The sequence below is a fragment of the Triticum urartu genome, chromosome 3 (genome assembly GCF_003073215.2).
Source record: "Triticum urartu cultivar G1812 chromosome 3, Tu2.1, whole genome shotgun sequence".
Taxonomy (NCBI): Eukaryota; Viridiplantae; Streptophyta; class Magnoliopsida; order Poales; family Poaceae; genus Triticum; species Triticum urartu.
In genome coordinates, this window is record NC_053024.1 from 315,661,895 (window position 1) to 315,689,118 (window position 27,224).

General features: G+C 46.3%; 1 protein-coding gene across 1 annotated transcript; it reads left to right on the forward strand.

Annotated features, from left to right (window-relative positions):
* Positions 1–1,452: 1,452 nt before the first annotated feature.
* Positions 1,453–2,333, forward strand: LOC125548349 (protein CADMIUM TOLERANCE 4-like). Its single transcript, XM_048711974.1, has 2 exons — positions 1,453–1,763; positions 1,957–2,333. The coding sequence occupies exons 1-2, from the start codon at positions 1,507–1,509 to the stop codon at positions 2,045–2,047; spliced, it is 348 nt and encodes a 115-aa protein (XP_048567931.1). The 5' UTR covers positions 1,453–1,506; the 3' UTR covers positions 2,048–2,333.
* The last annotated feature ends 24,891 nt before the right edge of the window (positions 2,334–27,224 follow it).

A 27,224-nucleotide genomic window follows, 5' to 3' on the forward strand; every position in this document is an offset into this window, starting at 1 on the left:
ATTGAAATAAAAATGTCATCCTCTCGATAATAAATTGGCATCCCTATTATTAATAAAAATGGCATATTATTAATAATAAAACTGCCATGCCATTGAAATAAAAATGTCATCCTCTCGATAATAAATTGACATCCCTATTATTAATAAAAATGGCATATTATTAATAATAAAACTGCCATGTAAAAAAACAAAGTTGACTTATGTGCATTAGAAAAAATATTTAAATTTGTGCACGTGACATACTCCCTCTGTCCTATAATATAAGAGTGTTTTTGACGCTACACAAGACGGAGGGAGTAGTTTAAAAAAATATAAAAACTGCCATATTAAATTCTTTAAAAAATGCCATGTACCTAACCAAAAAAGAACATAAAGAGCTATGGTTTCCCAGGTAGAGACTCGTGTACCTAGCCAGTGTGGTGTACGGGAAGTGTTTTGATTAGTATTATGTTCACTAGCTTTTATATTCACAACAATGTGTTATCCACGTACAGATGAAGGACTAGGTGCAACATCTGCAGTACTTAGAGATGACAGGGGAAACTTTATTGTGGCTCAATGCAAATTCATCCCACATGCAGCAGCGAATGTTATTACTGTTGAAGCAATGGCTATGAGGGATGGATTAGAGTTCGCTAATTCGCTCGGTTTGAACCAAGTTGATGTGGAGTCGGACTCACTGCAAGTCATCAATTACTGCAATGGACAGACAAAATGGTGGGATGAAGAGGCAGCTTTATTCATTGAGTGTGTGGATTTAGGATCTATGATCGGGAAGGTCATGTTTAATCATTGTCTTCGTTCTTTTAACAAAAAGAGTAGTACGTGTTAATAAATCAGACATGTCTTCTGACTTGCGTGATGAGTCGTGCAATGAATCCAACGGGAGAGAGCGCGTTCACCAGGATTGGCCTCCCTCGCGAACATTCGCCAGTTGCTTTTCCGATGGCTATTAGGCGAAACGTTCGCCAGCTAGCTTTTCCGAAGGTTATTGGGTGGAAATCGCTTTCGGTGTCAGAACTCGGACCGCATCCCTTCACCTCTTCTTTTTTTTCCCCGACAGCTCCAGGCCCCTTCATGGCTGTTGTAATCTGCAAATAAAACTGAATAAATTATGTGTCCTTTCAAATCTGGAAGACGTCCGAGCCGAAAGCCAATCATGAAGGATCTCTCCGTCCCAAACCAATCATGTACTCCTATACTAGTAGACATAAAAACGACGTGTTAACCGGGGACTGTTTCCTTTCTCCATCTTACAGGTACTAGCCCACAACATTCACTAACAAACGACATATCACTCTCACAGTGACTTTTGAGGAGACGTCCAAGCTTCAAATTCGCGTGGAGCACGATGATTACGACGCGAATTAACGCATGTTCAGAATAATTCAAACGGATGAAAAGTCAAGGCTGAGAAACAATAATGCACTCGAGGTAAGCTCCTGCTTGATTAAACAAACTGATATGAAGCAAGGAGGCCGGTGGGGGGAGCTCTAGCCTATACCCATGACAAAACAGAAGCAGGAGCAAGCTGCCACCCCCAGCCCTAGCCCCGCCCTCTTCTCCCTCCACCCTACACTTTTCTTCCTCTTCTCGTCACTAGATTCCAACTTCCAGTTCACCCCCGCCCCGAGCAAGAGGCAGCCGGCGACGACGAAGGCGGACGAGGACGAACCTTCGCACTCGCAGGGCGATGACGGGAGGCCGACGGCCATGGATCATGCCAGGAAGCGCCATCAGGAGAAGGGCTTCTTCTATGACTGGTCAGTAAATTACATGTACACAGGCGCACGGCTTGATGCTGTTGTTCCATCTCTTCTTGGTGTCTGCTTGCAGAGTTGCAGCAGCGTCCATGTCATTGATCTAACGGTTTTGTATAGCTGCAACTGTGGAAAACATATATGTGTACATAATATGTGGTGCGTCATGTTTTCTTCCATCATTTGTTTGCTGCAGCTTCTTCATGCTGTGCTGCTGCTTCTTCTGCCATGAGGCCTGCGAGCACTGCCTCAAGCGCTTCTGCTGCTGCCGCAACAAGGACGAGTGACCGACCAACCGGTCCGGAATCGGTGCTCATCCGAAGATAAACCTTGTGGATTTCCGATTGTATATTTTCAGTTTGGTTGCCAATTTGCACCATTTTAGTGCACTGGTGTAGTAAAGTCCGTGCGTGTACATCTGGAATTGGTCTTCCCCTGCATCTCAACACTGTACACCAAGAGACCCAGAGTAAGAAAACTGTGGTATTCTTCTTCTTTTTTTGAACCGTAAGAAAACTGTGGTATTCAGCAGATGCATAGTGTTGTACAATATCAGTCTGTTGTTGTTGCCTATCCTCTCTCTCTCTCGCTCTCTCTCTCTCTCTCTCTCTCTCTCTCTGCGTCATCTCAAGAAAATTGCAGTCCCGATGACATTGCCTGGCTAGGAAGTGCCCAACGTGCTTGCAAGTACAGTAAGCAGTGGCTGAGCCAATATGAGCCATGTATCCAGATTTCCAATACAGTGAGCTACTGAATCAAGCTTGCAAGGGGAAAAGAAAGAAAGAGATGTGACACCCGACCGGACTAACAGAAAAATGGTGCGTACGACACTATGTTTGTCGCAGAAAATACTCAAAGTATGATTGATCTCTGGGTCCCCTTTGTTTTGCATGATTTTCACAACGAAATTCGTTTCCTATAATCCTGGCACAGCCGTCATCTGAGAGCGACTCTAGCGGTCATATATGATCAGTCGCCACAATAATTGGCTGCACGACGATTTTGCGGTTTTTGCCCACAAAGGCCGATCGTCCCTACGGCGTGTGAAACTCAGGCACCTACCCGACACACTCCGAGATTTGCCAATGAGTTAAAAAAAAACCTCCCTTATCTTGTCTTTGGGATGGTTCAATTGAATGTAATGTGATCATGGAAGAGTGGTGGTAATTGTGCAATATTTGTGTTTAGTGATGATTTTATGCATTCGAGGGATCGATGATCAATAATGAATCATTTTTAGATAGTATAATGGGTGATTCCGTTGCGACCAATGATTTCCATCTTGATGGCACATCAGTGGTGCATTTTGAATAGTTGGATGCTCGTCGAGAAGGAAAGCAATTCTGGCCGCAAACTATAGAATGAAAGAGGATGTTGCTCTTTTGAGGGCATGGCAAGACATCACACTAGATGCGCTCGCTAGGAAAATCAAACGAATGCAAACTATTAGAGGCGCATCGAGTATTTCCATCAACACCTTGGGCATAAATCGAATCGTGTCTCAAATCTCTCACAAACGAATGGGGTATGATTCAAGAGATGTGCAACCATTGAGCAGGTTTTTTGGACCAAGTGAAGCACGCTCCTCCTAGCAGTGTCATCATTGACCAATATGTCAACACTCTCACTGTTCTTTGATTGCCATATGTGAAATTGGGTGAAGAGATTGCTATGTCGGAGTAGGAACTCGTGCGCGTGTATATATAATAGGAGAGATTTACAAAGGTTGGTTCACATTGTGCGAGACTTAATCTCTACGATAACTATACAAGAGATATGATCAATCTGTACAACAATCTGAACTGGGTTACAACAACTCCAAGATGAATATAAAAATGTACATGGACAAGAATATTACATAGGTATTTCAACATCCCCTTTCAATCAAACTTGTCTAAATTGAGATTGCGCTGAAAAGTTTCTAGCTGCCTTACTATGGCAGGTTTAGTAAACCTGTCTGCAACTTGATCTCCTATGGGTATAAACCAAATATTGAGTAACTTATTTGATACTCTTTCTCGGACAAAATTACAATTAACTTATGTTTGGTCCGAGCACGAAATACAGGATTTGCTGACAAATAAGTGGCATCAAGATTATCAAAACATAAGGTTGTCGTTTGTGATTGATTAATACCAAGTTGTAACAGACATTGCACCCAAATTACTTCTGTTACATTTGCAAGAGACTTGTATTCTGCCTCAGTGTTGTACCTTGATGTTGCATCTTGTTTTCTTGCAATCCGTGAGACAAGATTACATCGAAAAAATATGGCAAAATTTTTGGTGAACTTTCTATTATTTGGATAGCCTACCCAATCAGGATCAGAAAATACACTTACAAGAGATGAGTATGACTTCACAATTTTGAGTCCAGCAGAGAATGTATATCTGGGATATCTAATGATTCTTTCTACTGCTGACCAATGAACAATTGTAAGAGCATGTAGATATTGACATATCTTATTTACTAAGATGATATATCAGGCCTAGTTAGTGTTGGATATTGCAATGCACCAACTATGCTTTTATACCTGGTAGAGTCTTCTTCCCCAAGTATTTCACCCTCTGTCATTGACAATTTCTCTGAAGTAGATAAAGATGTGGTGACTGGCTTACAATCGTTCATGCCAATTCTTCTAGTTGTGTCTGCAATATATTTTCCTTGAGATAAAATAATCCCATTGTATACTGGTGTTACCTCTTTTCCCAAGAAGTAATGCAAGACTCCCGGATCATTCAATGAGAAATCCCAACGCAAATCATGGAGTAGGGCTTCAACTACCTTTGGACATGAGCTTGTGACAATAATATCATCAACATAAATAAGCACAAATATGGTTATTCCATTTCTACCTTTGAGGGGGTAAAACCAAGTGACTGTAATTCAGTGAGTACACGGGTGTACCATGCACCTGCTTCATGTTTTAACCCATCTAATGCTTTATCTAGCTTGCACAAAAAACAGATTCTTGAGATCCTCATATCCTTATGGTTGCCTCATATTGACCTCCTCTTCCAGAAAGCCATGAAGAAACTCATTGTGCACATCTAACTGTCACATACACCACCCTCTTGACACAACAACGGGAAGAATTAATCTGATTGTTGTTGCCTTGACTACGGGACTGAAAGTGTCTTTGTAGTTAATACCATAATGGTGCTCTACATGTGCCTTGTACATGTCAACGATACCATCAAATTTTCTTTCAACCACTTACAGTCAATGACGTTGTATCCCCTCTAAAAAGGAACTACGTGCCACATCTCATTTTTCATGAGAGCAAAATACTATACATCCATTGCATGCTTCCACTTCACATCACCAAAAGCTTCCGGTAAATTTCATGGTTCCCTGTACTACAAAAACTAGCCTAATGTAATATCCCAAATTTTCAATTTGGAATGTTATACATAGATCATCCATGCATATCATGATTTATTGCATTTCCGTTTCGCAATCCTCGAAATTCTAAGCAACTCAAGGACCCACGGAGAGAGTTGGGGATTTTCCGGTTTTCATATTTGATTTTTATCAAATAATGAAACGAGGATTTTGATTTTAATAATTTTTCTCTTCGAAAAATATTTCATATTAAATCAAATGAGTGGAGATAATATGACTTCTCCAAAATAATTGAAATATTGGAGGAAAAATATTAAAATCATTTATTGAATTTTATTTGGTTTTATTCGGATTTTATTTGCATTAGAAAAATTGCACGTTTTCAAAATTGCATTTTAGGGCCAAGAAAATGTTCAACTCATCCTAAATATTTTATTTAGACGGTGAAAATTTGTTTTGGCATTTTTAGATTTTTATTTATTTTTCTAGGATTTTTTTATTCTGTCGGCGGAATTATAAAAAAAATCCCGCGCCCGACTGGGCCTAGGGCCCAGCCGAGCCAGGCCGGCCCAGCCGCCGTCGCCGACTCGGACGATGAGTCCGAGCCGGACTCCGTCGCCGCCGCCTTGCCCCCTCCTCCAAGCCGCCCCACCCCGCCCCCTTTATATACGCGCCGCCCGAGCCCCCCCACCGCCACCATCGCCGCCTCCCGCACCCCGCCCCGAGCCGCGCCGCGCCTCCCGCCGCCGCCGCTGCAGCGCGCCGCCGCACCCCGCCGCCCCGCGAGCCACCCCGCCGCCCAAGCCCTCGCTGGAGCCCCTCGCCGGAGGTAGCCGCCGGATCCAACCGCCGTTTTTCTTAAAAACCGTTCGGTTTTATTTTTTTCAAAACCCTAGTTTTTGTTTTTTTAAATAGATCGGTTTTTCTCCGGTTTATTTATTTAGCGAGCGTTCGCTCGTTCGTTCGTTTTAACGAACGCGTTCTTCATTTAGATCCAGATAACGAACGTTCGTTCGTTAATCTGTTCGTCGTTTTTCTTTTTCTCGGATTTATTCCGCGATTTTTCTGATCGCGGTTTCTGATTTGATCTTAATTTATGTTTATCTTTTCGCTCGTTTATCGGAATCAGGCGATTCAAGCGCTTGGAGTTTTGTCTCGAAACCCTCTTTCCGGTTAATCAACTCAAACAAGTTTTTGCTACTATAAAATTTGACCTAAGTTCAGATTAGTAAACAAGGTGGTTTTCTTTCGCCGTTTGACTTTCGTTGCTTCGTTTGTTTGGAATTCTTTTTGCGTACCGGAGTTCTTAAGTTGAACTTTCTGGTCAACCTCTCTTATTTGAGTTTTTCTTGTGCATCGTTGCTTGTTACTTATGTATGTTATTGTTTGCTTGTGATAGAATTCCCGAAGTGCGAAGCGTGTTACTACGAGTCTCTAGGATTCGCGGATCGTCAGCAAGGCAAGTAACACTTTGATCATATCCCATTATTACCCAGTTTTTATGCATTAGTTCCAATCCTCAAACATTGCATGATTAGGATGTCATTAACTTGTGGGTTGAGAAGTAGTTGTCGAGGTAGAACCTATTGCCCTGTTATATTCAAACCCTTGGGAGTTACTTCTACGTATTGCTTATATTGCTACGCTATGCTCGTAGACGTGGTTTGGGTTTGAGTGAAATTCATGACAGATGTGAGATTGTTAATTAATGGTTCAACTTAAGGTGGCAACTTAATCAAACAACTGGGTGGATTGAGGCACCTGGGGAACCCAGTGTTGTCTGTATTTTTTTGGAAATCCTGGGGTACCCGTGTGATCTTCCTATGGACCGCCACCCAGGCTCAAAGGGAACTGAGATGATTCATGCTAGAAACTTTCGTGTGCAGCCACAAGCTATTATGGGTTCTAGCATAGTTGAGTAAGTTACGTGAAGCTCTTGAAGAGGTAGATCAGCAGGTAGTGGGTTTGGTAGGTTTGGTATGGTCTACCCGGAGTAGAGAGTTAACGTTTCTGAAAGACTGTGTCTCGGTCATCCGTTTCTCAAACACCATATAGTGTGAGAAATCCAACGGAGGCGATCGAGTCTTGTGGGGAAAAGTGCGCAAACCTCTGCAGAGTGTACAATCTAATCATGGCTAGCCGTGTCCCCGGTTATGGACAATTCTTGAGTATCTAGTACTTGGGTTATCACATGTATCTCACCATGTTTAATTAATACTGTTGGGTTGTTAATCACTTTAATTGGGATTGAGTTGGGGGTACCTTCTCAATGATGTTTCAACCACTATGATAGTTAAATTAAAATCTATTCCTTTGTTGTAGGGAAAAATTGGCTTTTCGCAAAAACTATAACCATATAGCTTTCCACCAGCCATATATGCATGTAGTGATAGCATTATTCTGTTTCTGCTCTACTGTCTTATATTGCCAGCATATTCCATGTGCTGACCCATTTTCGGGCTGCAATGTATTATGTTGCAGACTTTTCAGACGAGGAGTAAGGTTCGTTAGGTCGTTGCCGTGTAGCTCAGCTATGCCATTGGAGTTGATGGACTCACTTTATCTTCCAAGCCTTCCGCTGTTATCGCATTAGATGGCCTTAAGCCATATTATTGTAATAAGTTCTCTTAGACTTTTCGATGTAATAAGTGTGTGATTGCTACTCTGTTATAAATCCTCGAGTACTGTGTGTGTCAGCATTACCGATCCAGGGATGACACCGAAGTACAGAGACTTGACCATCTGAGGTCGGGTCGCTACACCTAATGAATACAATCGTTGCTTTATAATTTAGGATGAAAAATACCATATTTTGCGTGTGTGTGCACATGGAGAGGCAACTGGGAAGGCTTGGGCACATAAATTATGGAAGATCCGGCAGCAGCAGCATCATGTATGTCGGGGACCAAAGGCTCAGCGGCATCAGAGCAAGTACAATAGAGTGATGTAGATGGGCTATAAGAGAGCCACACCGGATTTGTGCCTAGTTGGACGAGAGAGAAGAGAAGAGAGAAGAGAGAAGAGAAGCGGGCTACAAACTTACAGCCAGCTATAGCACAAGCTCCAACAATCTTTGTGAGGGAAAGAGGTGGGCCATATATTAATGGTATATCATACTTGTATGACTAACTATTGTATGAGTGGGCTATTAGGTTGGCCGTAAGGCCTCTTCCAATGCTCCACCATGTACAGATGCTAAGGCTACGAAGTAGGCATAAAATCTGATGTGCCGAGTTATTAATTATGACGAGAGAGACTAGTTTGGTGACCACATGAACAAATGGTGCTAAGCGCATGTACCTAGGCGGGAAGACAATTTTGAGTCTATAGCTCATTAAATGGAGGAAGCTTAACAAAAAACAAATACCTATGCATTGAGGACTTCAGTTGCTAAGCTATTTAATGCACTTAGCACCTCACCTAAGCATCTTTGCATTGGAAGAGGTCTAAGTGATGTGGCAACTCCATATAGTCGGATGTTGGTTATACTATTAACCATGCTCTCAGCTTCTGGTGAGAGGGAATCCGCTCGCTGGAGTGCGCCTGACGAAAACTCATCACATGGTGACCCATGGTTGGTGCAAAGGGTGGACGTCGTGTCCTCCTAAGAGGCGGTGCCACTTTGGGAGCCCGGAGAGATCGGCTATCACGCGCGACCGTGCGATGCAGTTTCCCCTTGATCCCGCATGACGAACGTTAATCCAAGAGTGAGGTTGATCCCGAGGCAGATTCGTTACCAGCTTTCGCACGCGATCACTTGTGAGCGGGACAATCGGTCTTGTTGCTTGTCTCCTAATCTTCTATGGTTCTTTGATCCTGCATATAAAATCACTTATGGAAACACCATTTTAGGATCGTTGTGTATCATTAGTATTAGAACTAGACATATTATCATTATACGCACGACCCCCATGACCCAAAGGCATAGATGGATTAAGAAGGAAAGGTGGTAACACTGGTACGTGTCGGTGCTATACAAATGGTTTTTGACCCCTTTCCGCGACGACATTTGGAACTGTTGCCTAGTGAGTGATGGTGATAGGGGGTTCCTTCCCACACGACCCAGAAACCGTCAAGGATATGCCCTCCTGGCACACACGCTCGGCAAAATGAGGTCGTGTGTGACCGGCGAGCGCTCAAATACGGAAATACGTATAGTAGAGCTAAAAAACAATTATGCAGGCGAAATTGTTTCCGGTCGCAAGTACATCCCACACAGTCAGTCCCCGCTAAACGTTTCCGTTTGTATGTGCATCCCACATAGTCGCTCCAAGGAAAACGTTTCCATTCACATGTACATCACACACAATTTTTCCCGTTAAATCGTTTGTGATAGCATAGCCATTACACACGATATTAACAATTTTATCGTTTGCGTTATTGAATGCATCACACACGGTGCGTAGAAGAAACTGTGTGGCAAAGGCTGTCCATCACACACAATTTTTATGTGGTAAACGTTTGCGCAAGGTGGCCTACCGCAAACAGTTTTCAAGAGAAGGTCGTGTGTGATTGTTCATTGATCCAACATGGTTTATTCCTAGAAATTGTGTGCGTTGCCTGAGGTCATCGCCCACGGTATTTTCTCAATAACCGTTTGCAATAGCAAAACCCAATTAGCAGGCTAATTGCCCTATTATTAATAATCCATTTATTAATCTAATTGGCATTCATATTAAGCATGTAATATATTTCATTTCCATATTAAGGAAGCAGGATTTCATAATTGAAATACATCAGAGTACAACATGATATAACTTCAGCACTCAGCTACCCCATTACACAAATGCACCAGCACCAAGTTTCACATGCTACATGTAGAACCTTTCGAAATTAGCATCATAGACGGTATATAGACAGATGCATCTCATATAGAGAACTTCTGAAGCGGAAGGCGAATATTGAGCCTTCATTCATGTTGAAGGTCTTTGCAACTTTAGGCCAGTGCCTGTGGATGATTGACCGTCCGTCCTTCGTCCTCTTCAGGAACACTTCAATATTGAACCATGGGTGTTGTATGAAAATCTTCCACGCCTCCTAACCATAGAGGTGGTTTGAGAGGTAATCATTAGTGAACTGCTTTGGAAAGGCCTGAAAATAAGGATATGCATAAATATCTTCTCTATGTTGGAAATGGGGCAAAGGAATAAAAAAGGCAGGGTATAATAGTTAGTACCATCTTGTAGTGAACTGATATCTTCTTCATTGTGCACACAAAGATCTTGTTGTTTTTTGTCGCTGATTTCTTTATCCTAACAATCTTTCTGAATTTCTTGACTTGATTGATATTCATTGACAACTCATTTCCCCATATGCAAAAACGGTCGAACAGTGGGTCAAAACGTTTGACAGCAGGACCTACATGTGCAAGACCAAATTGTTAAAAACCTAAATATTAGAATGGTTCCTGCAATTGCACAATAATGTGCTATTAGACAACGGACCATGCACGTGCAGTTAACTAAACACCACAACAAATGAACCCAACGTTAATTGAGCACCACATTGCACAATATAACATATTCCTAATAGAAGATTAGACAGTTAACCAAACCAAGCATGCTTAACAACTTGGAAATATAGCAATTGTATTAGTTTCTCATGTATTTAGTACAGCCAAATTCAATTTATTTCTCACATGGTATACAATAACAGAATGCACCCACAACAATTGAACATCGCATTGCAGAACTGAACCAAGCAGTTAACTAAACACCACAACAAATGAACCAAACATTAACTGAGCACCACATTGCACAATATAACATACTCTTAATAGAAGATCAGAGAGTTAAACAATCCAAGCATGCTTAACAACTTGGAAATATAGAAATTGTATTTGTTTCTCATGTATTTAGTACAGCCAAATTTGATTTATTTCTCACATGGTATACAATAACAGAATGCACCCACAACAATTGAACATCGCATTGCTGATACATCCATTTTGCATCATGTTTTCTTACTGTAATTTATAATGTTTTTTCCATAATAATGCTTCTTGGAGTAATTCTAATGCCTTTTCTCTCATAATATGCAAGGTATACAGAAAGAGGGAGAAATCCGATAGCTGGAAATCTGGACCTGGAAAAGCTACGCCAGGCCACCTATTCTGCACAACTCCAAATGAGTTGAAACTTCACGGAGAATTTTTATGGAATATTTGAGGAATATTGGAGCAAATAACTACGAGAGGGGGCCCACCAAGTGGGCACAACCCACCTGGGCGCGCCAGGGAGCCCAGGCGCGCCCTGGTGGGTTGTGCTCACCCAGGCCCACCTTCGGTGCCCATCTTCTGGTATATAAGTCATTTTGACCTAGAAAAAAAATAAGGAGACAACTTTCTGGACGGAGTGCCGCCGTCTCGAGGCGGAACTTGGGCATGAGCACTTTTGCCCTCCGGCGGAGCGATTCCATCGGTGGAACTTCCCTCGTGGAGGGGGAAATCATCGTCATCATCATCACCAACAATTCTCCAATCTTGGGGAGGGCAATCTCCATCAATATCTTCAACAACACCATCTCCTCTCAAACCCTAGTTCATCTGTTGTGTGAAATCTAGTTACCGAAACTACAGATTGGTACTTGTGGGTGACTAGTAGTGTTGACTACATCTTGTAGTTGATTACTATATGGTTTATTTGGGGGAAGATTATATGTTCAGATACAATATGCTATTTAATACCCCTCTGATCTTGAGCATGATTATCTTTGTGAGTAGTTACTTTTTTCTTAAGGTCACGGGAGAAATCATGTTGTAAGTAATCATGTGAACTTGATATGTGTTCGATATTTTGATAGTATGTATGTTGTGATTCCCTTAGTGGTGTCATGTGAACGTCGACTACATGACACTTCACCATATTTGGGCCTAAGGGAATGCGTTGTGGAGTAGCAATTAGATGATGGGTTGCGAGAGTGACATAAGCTTAAACCCCATTTTATGCGCTATTTCGTAAGGGACTGATTGGATCCAAAAGTTTAATGCTATGGTTAGAATTTATTATTAATACTTTTCTCGCAGTTGCGGATGCTTGCGGGAGGGTTAATCATAAGTAGGAGGTTTGTTCAAGTAAGAACAGCACCTAAGCACCGGTCCACTCTCATATCAAATTCTCAAAGTAGAGAACACAAATCGAACCAACATGATGAAAGTGACTAGATGAAATTCCCGTGTACCCTCAAGAACGCTTTGCTTATCATAAGAGACCGTTTTGCCTGTCCTTTGCCTCAAAAGGATTGGGCTACCTTGCTGCACTTTTTTACTACTTTCGTTACTTGCTCGTTACAAATTATCTTGCTATCAAACTACTCTGCTACTTACAATTTCAGCACTTGCAGACATTACCTTACTGAAAACCACTTGTCATTTCCTTCTGCTCCTCGTTGGGTTCGACACTCTTACTTATCAAAAATAGCTACAATTGATCCCCCATACTTGTGGGTCATCAGGGCTATTTTCTGGCGCCGTTGCCAGGGAGTGAAGCGCCTTTGGAAAGGAAACATTTATATAGTGTGCTGAAATTTATTGTCACTTCTTACTATGGAAAACAATCCTTTGAGAGGCTTGTTTTGGGTATCTTCACCTCGACCGGAACCACAATTAGCTACCCCTCAACCTACTACACCTACTTAAAATATTGAATATGAAATTCCTTCGGGTATGATAGGACAACTACTAGCTAATCCTTATGCAGGAGATGGAGCCGAACATCCTGATATGCACTTGATATATGTAGAACAAATATGTGGATTGTTCAAGCTTGCTGGTTTACCCAGAGATGAAGTTATTGATGACCAACAAGTATGGGGGTCAATTGAAGCTCTTTTCGATAAGTAAGAGTGTTGAACCCAACGAGGAGCAGAAGGAATTGACAAGTAGTTTTCAGTAAGGTAGTGTGAGGGAGTCCTGGATTAGGGGGTCTTCGGACAGCCGGACTATATCCTTTGGCCGGACTATTGGACTATGAAGATACAAGTTTGAAGACTTCGTCCTGTGTCCGGATGGGACTCTACTTGGCGTGGAAGGCAAGCTAGGCAATACGGATATGTATATCTCCTCCTTTGTAACCGACCTTGTGTAACCCTAGCCCCCTCCGGTGTCTATACAAACCGGAGGGTTTAGTCCGTAGGACAACATACAATCATACCTGTGACGCCCCAAGACCGATGCTCGAGAAGACTTCCTTATGTTCCGGGTTTCGCCGTGTGTTTCATTTGTGCCTGCCCTTTTATTTTTGCATTGCATCATGTCATCATGCAATCATTTCATTAATCTTATAACTTTTATAAATAAATTGTATGGATCTTCGATCCATTTAAATCGAGGGAAGAGTGACTTCTCTTTATAACTTTATCCTCCTAATATTTAGGGAGCTATTATAAATATTCCATTATTTTGGAATCATCGTAACACACGTGCAAATAATTCCTCATGTCTATTCCTCTTCGAGTTTGACCTTCAAACCTTGCCAATATCTCTCATCTCTTTTATCGAGGCTCCTCCTAAAACCTCAACATTTTTGGACACTTCTATAACCAAGCCCTAGTTCAAACCCATTTGAATTAAATTCAAATGTGTTTGAATGACATCTTTCAATCATGTCTCCCCTAATTTTTGTGGACCGTGCACATTTTTTACAAGTCCGTGAAAATTATCCCCGTGCCCAAACTCTTTCTCTAACCTTTCTTTTCTTCCCTTTTTCTTTATCTTTATTTTCTGTTTTGACAAGGGTGAGAAGAGGAGTGAGAAGAGGGAGCCAGGCCGGCCATTTACCTCTAAGCCCATCAGACAGCCCACTTGGACCTCCCCACTCTAGCCGGTCAGGCCCAACCCGCACCGGACCTAACCCTAGGCCCAGCGAACCTCTCCCTCTCGATCTCTCCCTCGCGTCGCCAGGAGAGGAGGTAGCGCGTTCGACCACTCCTCTCGCCCGTGATCCATCTCCCTCGATCCCACTTATCTCCTCGATCCCCATCTCCCTCGTGCAGCAACCTCTCGATCCCATCTCTCCCGTACGCCGCGCTACCTCTCCTCTTGCTTCTCCTCGTACGAGCCCCGCTGGATCCCCTCGCGCACCTCTCATCTGCCCGATCCCGATCCCTTCGCCTCCTTCCTCCTCGATCCGGCCCGCCGCCGGCGCCCTGCAGTCGTCGCCGTCTTGCCGCTGTGCTGCACCCCACCTCCATGGCCGCCGCGCCCTGCCTCGATGCCCGGATGCCACTTCGCCCCGCCACGCGACCCTGCTGGTCGAGCTCGTCGACTCGCGGCCGAGTCCTCCCCGCGCCACCACCCGAGGGGCCAAATCCGGCGGCCCCAGCACCCGCGCCATGCCACTGTCAGGTCCCGAGTACCCCCGCAGCAGCGCCCGACCCCGCGCTCGTCTCCTCGCTGGTGACCAGGCGCCACCAGCTACTCTGGCGTGCCCCTGCTCTTTTCTCCTTGCTGCCGGCTTCGTCGTCACGTCAAGTTCCTAGAGCTGATGCTGCTCCCTGCATCGCCCTGCGCTCGCTGGCGCCTTCAGTCACCCGAGAGCCCAAGTGGGAAGACTCCGTGGATGTGCATCTCACTTGTGCCATTTTGGATCGTCAAGAACGCTTCGGGATTCGCCAAGTTCCATCACGGCCGGAGACCTCGGACCCGTCAAGTACCCTTTGGATGTGCCAAGTTCCACGACGACCCAAGTACCGCGAGAACGTTTGTACCTCTACCGTCGCCGTGGATCCGACAAGTACCCCTACAACAAGTGTACCTCTACCGTCGTCTTCGGAATCGCTAAGAACGTCAAGCACCCCTTCGATATGACGAGACCGACAAGTTCAAATGACCCCAAGTACCTCTCCGAAAACGAGAGGTATACCACTACCGTCGCAAGAATCGAGACCGACAAGTCCAAAGATGCAAGTACCACTTCGAACCATGTACGACGACCGTCGCCGAAGACCCGTGTAACGCAAACGTCAAGTTCAACTACCGTCGCGTGAACCGCTACTTCCCACGACGGCCCCGTGATCAACTACTTCCCCTTCGACACATGTACCCCTACCGCCGAACTCGATCCGTTCCGATAATGCACGCTTCGAAGGTATAACCTCGAGACAACGTCCGTGAACGAATGCTTGTGATGTATGAGATGCTCGTGTTTGCACCGTGTCCAAAGTGTCACTCGTTTCCTTGTCGCCAACTCGTGGGACACCCGGAATCCGGGAGCGCCCCACCATCTTTTGCACGCATCCGCACATTTCTCCTTTGCATCGGTATCTCAATCGAATTACCGGAACCGGAATGCTGCCATGGCACCATTTCCGTTGTCGTTGCCGTGGCACCCCTTTCCTTTCCACCACGGTGACAAATGCTTCATATTGCTCTTGTCAACTTTTAATAAAAATTGTATAAACTTGTTCATGTCATCCGCATCATGATAACAACAATTAAAATGTTTAAATTGTTGTTGCAATAAATTACTAGGGCATATGGGGATTTACCGAATTCGTTATTTGTTATATCTGGCCCCATTTAAATTGTTTAGATAGTATAGTTTTGTTATGCTTCACCTCTTGCCATCTTAACCAACATTTAAATTTGTTGAGTACCTAACCGGGAGAGAACTAAATAATTAATGTGGTGTTCCGTCAATATGCAACTCCACTTAATTTGTAGGATGGTTTGTGCTCTTTGCCATGCCATGCCTCTTTAATCCGGACATGCATCATACTTGGTTGTGCATCATGCCATGATTATGTGTTGGTTGTTTACTATGTTGTTTGCTTCTTTCCGGTGTTACTTCTTCGGGTTGGTTCCGATAACGTCATGTTTGTGAGGATCCGTTTGACTATGTCCGTTTGTCTTCTTCATGGACTCGTTCTTCTTCCTTGCGGGATCTCAGGAAAGATGACCATACCCTCGAAATCACTTCTATCTTTGCTTGCTAGTTGCTCGCTCTATTGCTATACCTATGTTGCGATACCTACCACTTGCTTATCATGCCTCCCATATTGCCATGCCAAGCCTCTAACCCACCTTGTCCTAGCAAACCGTTGTTTGGCTATGTTACCGCTTTGCTTAGCCCCTCTTATAGCATTGCTAGTTGCAGGTGAAGATTGGAGTTTGTTCCTTGTTGGAACATGTTTATTGTTGGGATATCACAATATATCTTATTTACTTAATGCATCTATATACTTGGTAAAGGTTGGAAGGCTCGGCCTTATGCCTGGTGTTTTGTTCCACTCTTGCCGCCCTAGTTTCCGTCATACCGGTGTTATGTTCTTTGATTTTGTGTTCCTTACGCGGTTGGGTTATAATGGGAACCCCTTGACAGTTCGCCTTGAATAAAACTCCTCCAGCAAGGCCCAACATTGGTTTTACCATTTGCCACCTAGCCTTTTCTTTCCCTTGGGTCAGCCAACCCAAGGGTCATCTTTATTTTAACCCCCCCCGGGCCAGTGCTTCTCTAAGTGTTGGTCCAAACTGAGTGATGTCCGGAGCTACCAGGGGCAACTCTGGGCTGGCCAACCCGACGTCTGGCTCATCCGGTGTGCCCTGAGAACGAGATATGTGCAGCTCCTATCGGGATTTGTTGGCACATCTGGGTGGCTTTGCTGGTCTTGTTTTACCATTGTCGAAATGTCTTGTAACCGGGATGCCGACTCTGATCGGATTGTCTTGGGAGAAGGAATATCCTTCGTTGACCGTGAGAGCTTGTGATGGGCTAAGTTGGGACACCCCTGCAGGGATTTGAACTTTCGAAAGCCGTGCCCGTGGTTATGGGCATATGGGAATTTGTTAACGTCTGGTTGTAGAAAACCTGAAACTTATCTTAATTAAAATGCATCAACCACATGTGTAGCCGTGATGGTCTCTTTCTGGCAGAGTTCGGGAAGTGAACACGGTGTTGGAGTTATGCTTGGACGTAGGTTGTTCTAGGATCACTTCTTGATCATAGTTTATCGACCGTGCTTTGCCTTCTCTTCTCGCTCTCATTTGCGTATGTTAGCCACCAAATATGCTAGTCGCTTGCTGCAGCTCCACCTCATACCCTTACCCTACCTATAAGCTTAAATAGTCTTGATCGCGAGCGTGTGAGATTGTTGAGTCCCCGTGACTCACAGATATCTCAAAAAACCAGTTTTCAGGTGCCGATGAAACAGTGCAGGTGACGCTACCGAACTCAAGGAGGAGCTCGATGAAGACCATGTTCGTTATGTTGTTCCGTTTCCAGTTGATCAGTAGTGGACCCCAGTTGGGACGATCGGGGATCTGTGTAGCATTTGGGGTAGTCTTCTCTTATTTTGGTTCCGTAGTCAGACCTTGATTGTATGTGGATGATGTAATGCTTTATTCATGTATTGTGTGAAGTGGCGATTGTAAGCCAACTATGTATCTTTTCCCCTTATGTATTACATGGGTTGTGTGAAGATTACCTCACTTGCGACATTGCTTTCAATGCGGTTATGCCTCTAAGTCGTGCTTCAACACGTGGGAGATATAGCCGCATCGAGGGCGTTACAATACCATAGGCTAGCTTCTAGGGATTAGCCTCTTTGATGTCGTGGTAGATCAACTCTTGTACTACTCATATCATCAAGAACAACCATGCAGGATGTAGGGTATTACCTCCATCAAGAGGGCCCGAACCTGGGTAAACATCGTGTCCCCTGCCTCCTATTACCATCCGCCTTAGACACACAGTTCGGGACCCCCTACCCGAGATCCGCCTGTTTTGACACCGACATTGGTGCTTTCATTGAGAGTTCCACTGTGTCGTCACCGTAAGGCTTGATGGCTCCTTCGATCATCGCTAGCGATGCGGTCCAGGGTGAGGCTTTCCTCCCCGGACAGAACTTCGTATTCGGCAGCTTCGCACTGCGAGCCAATTCGCTTGGCCATATGGAGCAAATCGAAAGCTACTCCCCTAGCCATCAGGTCAGATTTGGAAACTTGAACTACACGGCCGACATCCGTGGAGACTTGATCTTCGACGGATTCGAGCCCATGCCGGACGCGCCGCACAGTCGCAACGAGCATGACATAACTCTGTCGTCGGACAGTGTTCGGGAGATCGCATCCGCAACTACTTCGGCCATTAGCCCAGAGCAAATCGCACCATCCGAGAGCGGAGGGATAGACCCCACCATGGAGGCCGCACTCTCAGTGCCGATAGAGCCAAATACTGACTTCACCCCTTACGAGAGCCGTGTCGCCGAACCACTGGATTCATCTCCGGCCATGGACTCTGAGCCGCTCACATCCGTGCCCGTCGAATCCGACTGGGCGCCGATCATGGAGTTCACCTCCGCGGATATCTTTCAGCACTCACCTTTCGGAGATGTGCTAAATTCATTAAGGTCTCTCTCCTTGTCAGGAGAACCTTGGCCAACCTATGTCCGGCTAGAATGGGATGCGGACGATGAAGAAATTCGCTGCCCACCCACCACCCACTTAGTAGCCACCGTCAACGACTTAACCGACATGCTCGACTTCGACTCTGAAGACATCGACGGTATGGACGACAATGCCAGAGACAAATAGGAGCCACCACCCACAGGGCGCCGGACCACCACTTCATCACAGGACGTATACATAGTGGATACACCCAGAGAGGGCAATGGCGAAGAGACAGCGGGGGATGCACCCTCCAAGCAACCCAAGCACCGACGTCAATGGCACCGCTCTAAATCCCGCCATAGCAAAAACAGCGATAACACCGCAAGAGGGAATAATAGTCCACTCGACTCTAGAAGAAACGACAACTGCACCACCCCGGTGGCAGCAAACGATCAAGATGCAAACTGCAAACATAGTACAGATCTGACGTCCGAACACGATGACGCCAAGGATAAGTCTCATCAAACCCCGTTTGGGGAAGAAAGCAGTCCGGACGAAGATGCACACATCATCCCGGAAACACACTTGGAGCAAGAGAACCTCCATAGAAGGCTTATCGCCACAGCAAGGGGCCTAAAGAAACAGAAGCAAAGGCTCAAGGTAGCACGAAATACGCTCAACAGCAAGTGGAACAAAGTAACAAAGTATGGTGAAAGTTACCATAAAAATAGCTATCCAAAGCGCAAGCTATTACCAGAATTCGACGACGAGGCCTTAGAGCCTATACAGCCGAAGAATGATACGGCCAACCGGCCGGATAAACCACCTTGTGAAGGCGATAGAGTGGCTAACAAAGTCATGCATAAGTCAACACACGATCTACGGAGAACTTGTGTCAAAAATCCGGCGCGACCAGATCCATCTATGGATCTAGGAAGCGCGCTACGGTACAAAACCAACACCGAACACCGCAACCGTCCGAACACCATGGCACATCCCAATACAGGGGTGCCGCACACCCCCTATGTTTCACCAATGAGGTGCTGGATCATGAATTCCCAGAGGGATTCAAACCAGTGAACATAGAGGCGTACGACGGGACCACAGACCCTGGAGTCTGGATAGAGGACTTCATCCTCCATATTCATATGGCTCGTGGAGACGATCTCCATGCCATTAAATACTTGCCCCTCAAGCTTAAAGGGCCAGCTAGGAACTGACTAAAAAGCCTCCCCGAAAACTCAATTGGAAGTTGGGAGGAGCTCGAGGACGCTTTTCGAGCTAATTCTCAAGGGACTTATGTCCGACCTCCGGATGCAGACGATTTAAGTCATATAGTCCAACAGTCTGGAGAGTCCGCTCGAAAGCTTTGGAACAGGTTCCTCACCAAGAAGAACCAAATCATCGACTGTCCGGACGCCGAAGCCTTAGCAGCTTTTAAACACAGCGTCCGAGACGAATGGCTCGCCAGACACCTCGGCCAAGAAAAACCGAGAACGATGGCAGCCCTAACAAGCCTCATGACCCGCTTTTGTGCGGGCGAGGACAGCTGGTTGGCCCGTAGCAGCACCAGCGACCCAAGCACATCCGAAGTCATGGATGGCAATGGTAAACCATGACGCAACAAAAACAAGCGTCGAAATAAAGAAGGTAGCCCAGATAACACCTCGGTAAACGCCGGATTCAGGGGCTCCCGACCAGGTCAGCGGAAAAAGCCTTTCAAAGGCAGCAGAGAAGGACAATCTGGCCTAAACAAAATTCTTGACAAACTCTGTCTGATCCACGGTACCCCAGACAAACCTGCAAATCATACCCACAGAGAATGTTGGGTCTTCAAGCAGGCCGGTAAGCTAAACGCCGAACACAAAGGGGAAGAGATACCAAGCAAAGACGAGGATGAACCTCGCCAGCAAAGCGCCGGAGGACGGAAAAAGTTCCCACCAGAGGTTAAAATCGTAAACGTGATCCATGTGACAAAGAGGAAAAGCAATCATGCACTCCGATGCACACGAGCCATAGAGCCCGTCACCCCTAGGTTCAACCCCTGGTTGGCCTGTCCGATCACTTTCGATCGTAGGGATCACGATACAAATGTCCGACGCGAAGGACTGATGGCCTTGGTGTTAGACCCAATCATAAATGGGTACCATATCACACGAGTCCTCATGGACGGCGGCAGTGATCTAAATCTGATATATGAGAACACAATCCACAAAATGGGGATAGACCCGACACAAATAAGCCACAGTAATACTACCTTCAAGGGAGTAATACCAGGCCAAGAGGCCCGCTGTACGGGCTCTCTACTACTGGAGGTGGTATTCGGTTCGCCCGATAACTTCCGAAGCGAAACGTTAACTTTTCACATTGCTCCATTCCGAAGTGATTATCAAGCACTACTCGGAAGGGCGGCTTTCACTCGTTTTAATGCAATACCGCATTATGCTTTTCTCAAGCTCAAGATTCCCGGTCCACGTGGCATCATCACAGTTAGCGGAAATACCAAACGTTTTTTACGTACGGAAGAGGACGCGGCGGCTCTAACAGTCGCGAACTAGACGACCTCACCAACCAGAAAAAATGGCAGGTCGTCAAGACCACGGACACGGTTAGACGAGTCCGGCGTTCCATCACGTATGCATGAGACGGGTTTGATGATCAAACCCTCATAAACGGTACCAGGGGCTCCCCGCGTGTAATCAGGGCCAGCCCGGCTCAACTTGACTTCTCCTGAATTTTGACAGTTCATTGATAATAACCAATTCTTCCTTTTTTGGCACGGCAACTTTCACCTAAGTTCTTTCCTGTTACAGATGATAATCGTGCTACACCCGTCCAGGACATGGCACAACGGAGACACAGGCGCAGACGTGCAACAGGGACCCGCCCAAAGGTTTCTTTTTAGATTAAGACCCCGCGTAAACCTTTTTTACTGTCTCTTGTTGCTCATATCCTCCGAATACTCCGCACAACTGAGAAGGATGTTGGCGTTATTGGCATGTGGCCACGCCAGGACTTTGCACGTACCTGGACACATGGGGTTTCTTATTAAGGGCATTGTTTAGCCCGGTATATGTTATAAAGATCGAACACCTTAGGGAGTGTTCGGCGTCGCGAGTTTGGCCCTATATGCATCAACTCCGAATCATGTCTTTGGTCAAATGTTGGTTTTGCCTGGATCCCACGTTTTGGTACCTTACGTTCCTATATCGGCTAAGGTAGCACTGGGAGAACTACTGCGATTGTGCCCTGGTTCATCCGGATGGGCACCTCAGTAGAGAAAGCCGAAAACTGACTGTCATGATATAGCGAGAGATTGGTCAACCACTCGATGACTCATCGGAATCTTCGGGATTCCTCTGCATTAATGAAGGGTCGTTTCCCGGTCATGTACGTACGCGCCCGGTATTCGGACGAGCGCAGAAGTACCAGGGGCTATACAGTAGCCCCACTATCAAACTCCTATGGCTAAGTGAAAGTGTTAAAGCAATATAGTCCGATTGCCTCGTTTGCCACGCTATCACCTCCTTAACGGACCAAGATGTTAGATCAAGTGTGGATATGCATTTTTTGCGAACACCCCCACATTATATGCATGGGGGCGGAAGCCGACGACTGCAAACTTTCAGGTTATATACATATATACATAAATGGCCGCACATGAGGCATCATAGTACTTTCGGGCAAAAGTATAAATACAACCTTGATAATTCAATAAAACATTGTTTTTACAGTGGGAATACATGTCACTAGAACATAATATTCTTCGAGCACTGAGCCTCTATCGAACGAGCGCCTTTAAGAACTTCTTCAAAGTAGTGCTCGGCAGCCACTCAGCCTACGGCCGAACCTTGTGTCGCAACAGTGGTGGCCTCCATCTCCGCATAGTATGTCTTGACACGGGCAAAGACCATCTGCGCACCCTCTATGCACGCCGATCTCTCTACAGCATCGATGCATGGCACAACACCAAGGAATTGTTGCACTAAACTAAAGTAGCTATTCGGCCTTGGCCCTCCCGGCCATAGGTGATCCACAACGGACCTCATGGAAAGTCCGGACAACCTATGGAGCTTGGCCCACTCAGCCAATCGCTCATTCAACAGCAGCGGATGGACTGGAGCGTGAAACTGCGACCAGAACAGCCTTTCCACCTCGGGACCTTTCTGATCCTTGAAGTACTCGGCCGCATCAGCAGCACTTGCAGCCAAATCCATGTAGGCGTCCGCCGAACTCCATAGCCGGTCCAGAGGAGCATACTTCAGATCTCCGAACTTAGTCCGCAACAAGAAGGGCTTCCCAGACACGATATCTGCAGCTTGATTCAGCTCCTCCTTCGTCGCTCTAATTTTGGAGCGGGCTTCCTTGGCAGCCACCAGGGCCTTCTCCAGGTCCGTCGCCTTCGCCCGGTTTTCTTCTTCAAGAAGCTGGTAACGGTCAGCGACATCTTTTAACTCTACAACCATCTTGGCTATTTTTTCCTTACTCTCACAAAGCGCGGCCTATTCGGCCCTTAACTCTTCGGCCGCCTTTAGAGCAGCCGCATTGCTACTCCTATCTTGCTCCTTGGCTTGGGCAAGCTCCGCCCGAAGGGTCTCCACGGTGGCAGCTCCATCTGCAGTCACACAACATATTAAAGATACTGGCATCATGCTCCTCTTATTATGTGACGCTCACCAGAGAAATCACTCACCCTGTGCCTCGTCAAGCCGCTTGTTGACAAGCACGATGTCGGTGTCTGCCGCATCAAGTTGCCGCTTTAGCTCGGCAAACCCATCAGTCCGGCTAGCCACCGGAGCTTCAGCCACCTGCACATAAAGGCGGTCTGGTTATTACCTGGGACTATGATCCTCTGTTTGCCGCCATTTTCGACGACAACCAGAGTCTCAGGGGCTACTATCTGCATAGGGCACACCTAATGTATGCGGTACTATCAAAAACATACACTATTTCACGTACCTCGAAGCCTTTCAGCAGACTCATAAAGGCTTCATGCAAACCGCTTTCAGCGGATGAAATCCTTTCAATTACCATACCCATTAGCGTATGATGCGCTTCCGAGACAGCCGCTTGCCCCAGAAGATCCTTCAGCGTGTCCGACCGCACATTGTACGGACCCTTGCTGTCTCTCTCTTTAAGAGCCGGATACTGGGAATCCCGGGTAGCCAAAGGGTTATCCTCCGGCCTTATTGGATCCGAAGATACCCTTTGCGACGACACTTCAAGGTCGCCCGCTTCGTGAGGCGGGGTGTCGGGGGGAGGCATTTCACTCTCCATCATCTCCGAAAGAAGATCCCTCGAAGACGAACTATGTCGAGACGGGCTATGATCCGGACTACAATTTATAAGCACTGGTTATTGTCTTCGGAAGTAAGGTAGGATATTTCCACTATTAAAGTACTTTTCGATTACTTACAGCTCGGAAAAAGGCTGATCTCCGCGCGAACATTGTGCGGCAAGAATACCCTCCGAGGCAGGACCCTCTGATGAAGATTTCTTCTCCCGTTTGGAAACCTTAGTTTCCGGATCTTCAGAGGTAGTCCTCTTCCTTCCCGGGGAGAGAGAATGTCAGATTCTTCCCTGATTGTCCTCCCTCGCGGAGGTGCTTATCCCCCCGACTGGAATGAGTAGCGAGTGAGGCCCGCTCTCGCCCTCTTTATCCCCCCCGTCATCTTCCTTCGAGGGCGCTAGATAAGGCGCCGGCTCGAGCATCTTGTCCAGTACCAGATTGTCCAAGCCCTCAGGAAGGGGGGGGCCGAACACCTGATCATCATCGCCTTTGTTATCCAGTCCTGGTCAAAGAGCGGCTTTTTAGAATGATGCCATGATAAATAAAAGGACAGCATGTTCGGCATGGGATTACTTACTTGGGCAGCGGGGCGATTGCAGCTCAGGCCCACGTCCTCGGTGGTGTCCGGACACTCTATTTGGGGTCCGAAGAATGATTTGTACATCTCTTCGTGTGTCATCTGAGGAAATGCTGAATAACTCGCGGTCCTTCCGGGTTGAATTCCCACATGCGGAGGGGCCGGCGTTTGCAAGGTTGGACTCGACGAACCAGCATAACTTGCATTACCATAACCAGACTGAAATCTCCCTCGAAGAGATCTCGAATACGGCTCTGCAGTATTGGCACATCCTTGGCTGGACCCCAGCTTAGCCCCCTGCTGATCCATGACATCAGTTGTGGTGGGGGGCCCGAGTGGAAGGTGGGGGCAGCTACCCACTTGGCACTTCGGGGAGATGTGATGTAAAACCACTCCCTCTGCCACAATCCGGACACCTCTGGGAAGGAACCCTCTGGCCATGGAGCGTCAGCGATTTTGCTTATTAAAGCACCTCCGCATGCTGCGTGCTGCCCCTCGATCATATTCGGCTTCACATTGAAGGTCTTGAGCCATAGGCCGAAGTGAGGGGTAATGCGGAGGAAGGCCTCACACACGACAATAAATGACGAGATGTGAAGAAGGGAATCCGGGGCCAGATCGTGAAAATCCAGCCCGTAATAGAACATAAGACCCCTAACAAAGGGATCCTGGGCGAGGCCTAGTCCTCGAAGGAAGTGGGAGACGAACACAACACTCTCGTTGGGTTCAGGAGTGGGGACGACCTGCCCTCGGGAGGACAGCCTATGCGGAATTTCGGTGGTCAGATATCTGGCCTCCCTTAGCTTCTTGATGTCCTCCTCTGTGACGGAGGAAGGCATCCACCGACCTTGAAGGTTGGATCCGGACATAGTTGAAGGTCTGAAGCACCTGACCTTAGCTTTGGGTGTTAGAACTCGAGGCGGGGGAAGGATTCGATTGACCACAGAGGGAAAAAAGAAAAAGCCTTGTCCCCTTTATAAAAAGGGAGAATATCAGGCGTCCTCCTCGTGGCCGTTTGGACTTACCTAAGATCCAGGAGTCATACCAATAGGCATGGTTGGGTTACCCATGTTTGTATTGATGAGAATCCTGTGATAAGGGGGACACGATCTCTGCTTTGACAAGACATGTCAAGAAAACCGCCTCGCGTTATGCGCGGAGCTGGTTGAGAGAAACGGTTTGAATAATGATCAGGTCATGGCGTGATGTCATGCTGTCAAAACATGTCAACAGATTATATTTGTGGTAATATTATTCTCTCTACAGTGGTATGTGGAACTTATTTTGTAGGGTTGGACACTGTCCTTGTATTCAAACTCTTCCATGGTGTATTCGAAGGAGGAACCCGCCTTGCAATGCCGAAGACAACACTGCGTGCCGGACTCATCGTCATTGAAGCCTGGTTCAGGGGCTACTGAGGGAGTCCTGGATTAGGGGGTCTCCGGATAGCCGGACTATATCCTTTGGCCGGACTGTTGGACTATGAAAATACAAGTTTGAAGACTTCGTCCCGTGTCCGGATGGGACTCTACTTGGCGTGGAAGGCAAGCTAGGCAATACAGATATGTATATCTCCTCCTTTGTAACCGACCTTGTGTAACCCTAGCCCCCTCCGGTGTCTATATAAACCGGAGGGTTTAGTCCGTAGGACAACATACAATCATACCATAGGCTAGCTTCTAGGGATTAGCCTCTTTGATCTCGTGGTAGATCAACTCTTGTACTACTCATATCATCAAGAACAATCAAGCATGAAGTAGGGTATTACCTCCATCAAGAGGGCCCGAACCTGGGTAAACATCGTGTCCCCTGCCTCCTGTTACCATCCACCTTAGACGCACAGTTTGGGACCCCCTACCCGAGATCCGCCGGTTTTGACACCCGACACCATGCTTTCCCGTGCATGGATTAAAATTCCAAACAGCCACCATGTCGACATCCAGAGGCAATTCTATATCAAGGGTGGTGGAGAAAGGGACTCCATGGGTGACCTTGCAGCGGCCATCATCGACCCCTCTTACAAGAACATGAAGAAATCATTCCCAAAGGAGAAGCACCAGTACTGGGAGTAGAAACCGCTTTCCCCACTACACCTTGAGTATGTAGCAAAAGACGTGTATGATAGATACGAGTTGTACCGTAGAATCCTAATCATCAAGGACGGGCTACGTCACCTCCACCAAGAACCATTGAAGGAAAGACTGCGCCCATGTAAGAACAAAGATGAGGGGTCTTCCAGCGGCTGGATGCACCGGAAGGGAAACAACGCATGGTGAATTGCGAGAACATGGATGTTGTAACGCCCTCGATGCGGCTATAGCTCCCACGTGTCGAGGCACGACTTAGAGACATAACCGCATTGAAAGCAATGTCGCAAGTCAGGCAATCATTACAACATCCCATGTAATACATAATAAAAGGGGGAGATAACATAGTTGGCTTACACTCGCCACGTCACATCAGAGTACATAAATAACATCCATCAAACAAACACTCATGGCCCGACTACGGCGCCAAAATGAAAAGAACCCAACATGCGACAAGGCCCTGAATCAAACCCCAACTAGGCACCACTACTGATCATCGGGAAAGGAAACATAATAACGCTGAGAGTCCTCGTCGAACTCCCACTTGAGCTCGTACTCGTCACCTGGAGCGAAATCACCTGGACCTGCATCTGGAATTATAGTATCTGTGAGCCACAGGGACTCAGCAATCTCGCACCCTCGCGATCAAGACTATTTAAGCTTATAGGAATGGATAAGGCAAATATATGTGGAGCTGCAGCAAGCGACTAGCATATGTGGTGGCTATCTTATACGCAAAAGAGAGCGAGAAGAGGAGGCAAAGCGCGAGCGAGAATCTAGAGGAACAACCTGCGCAAGCATTACTCCAACACCGTGTCCACTTCCCGGACTCCGCCGAGAA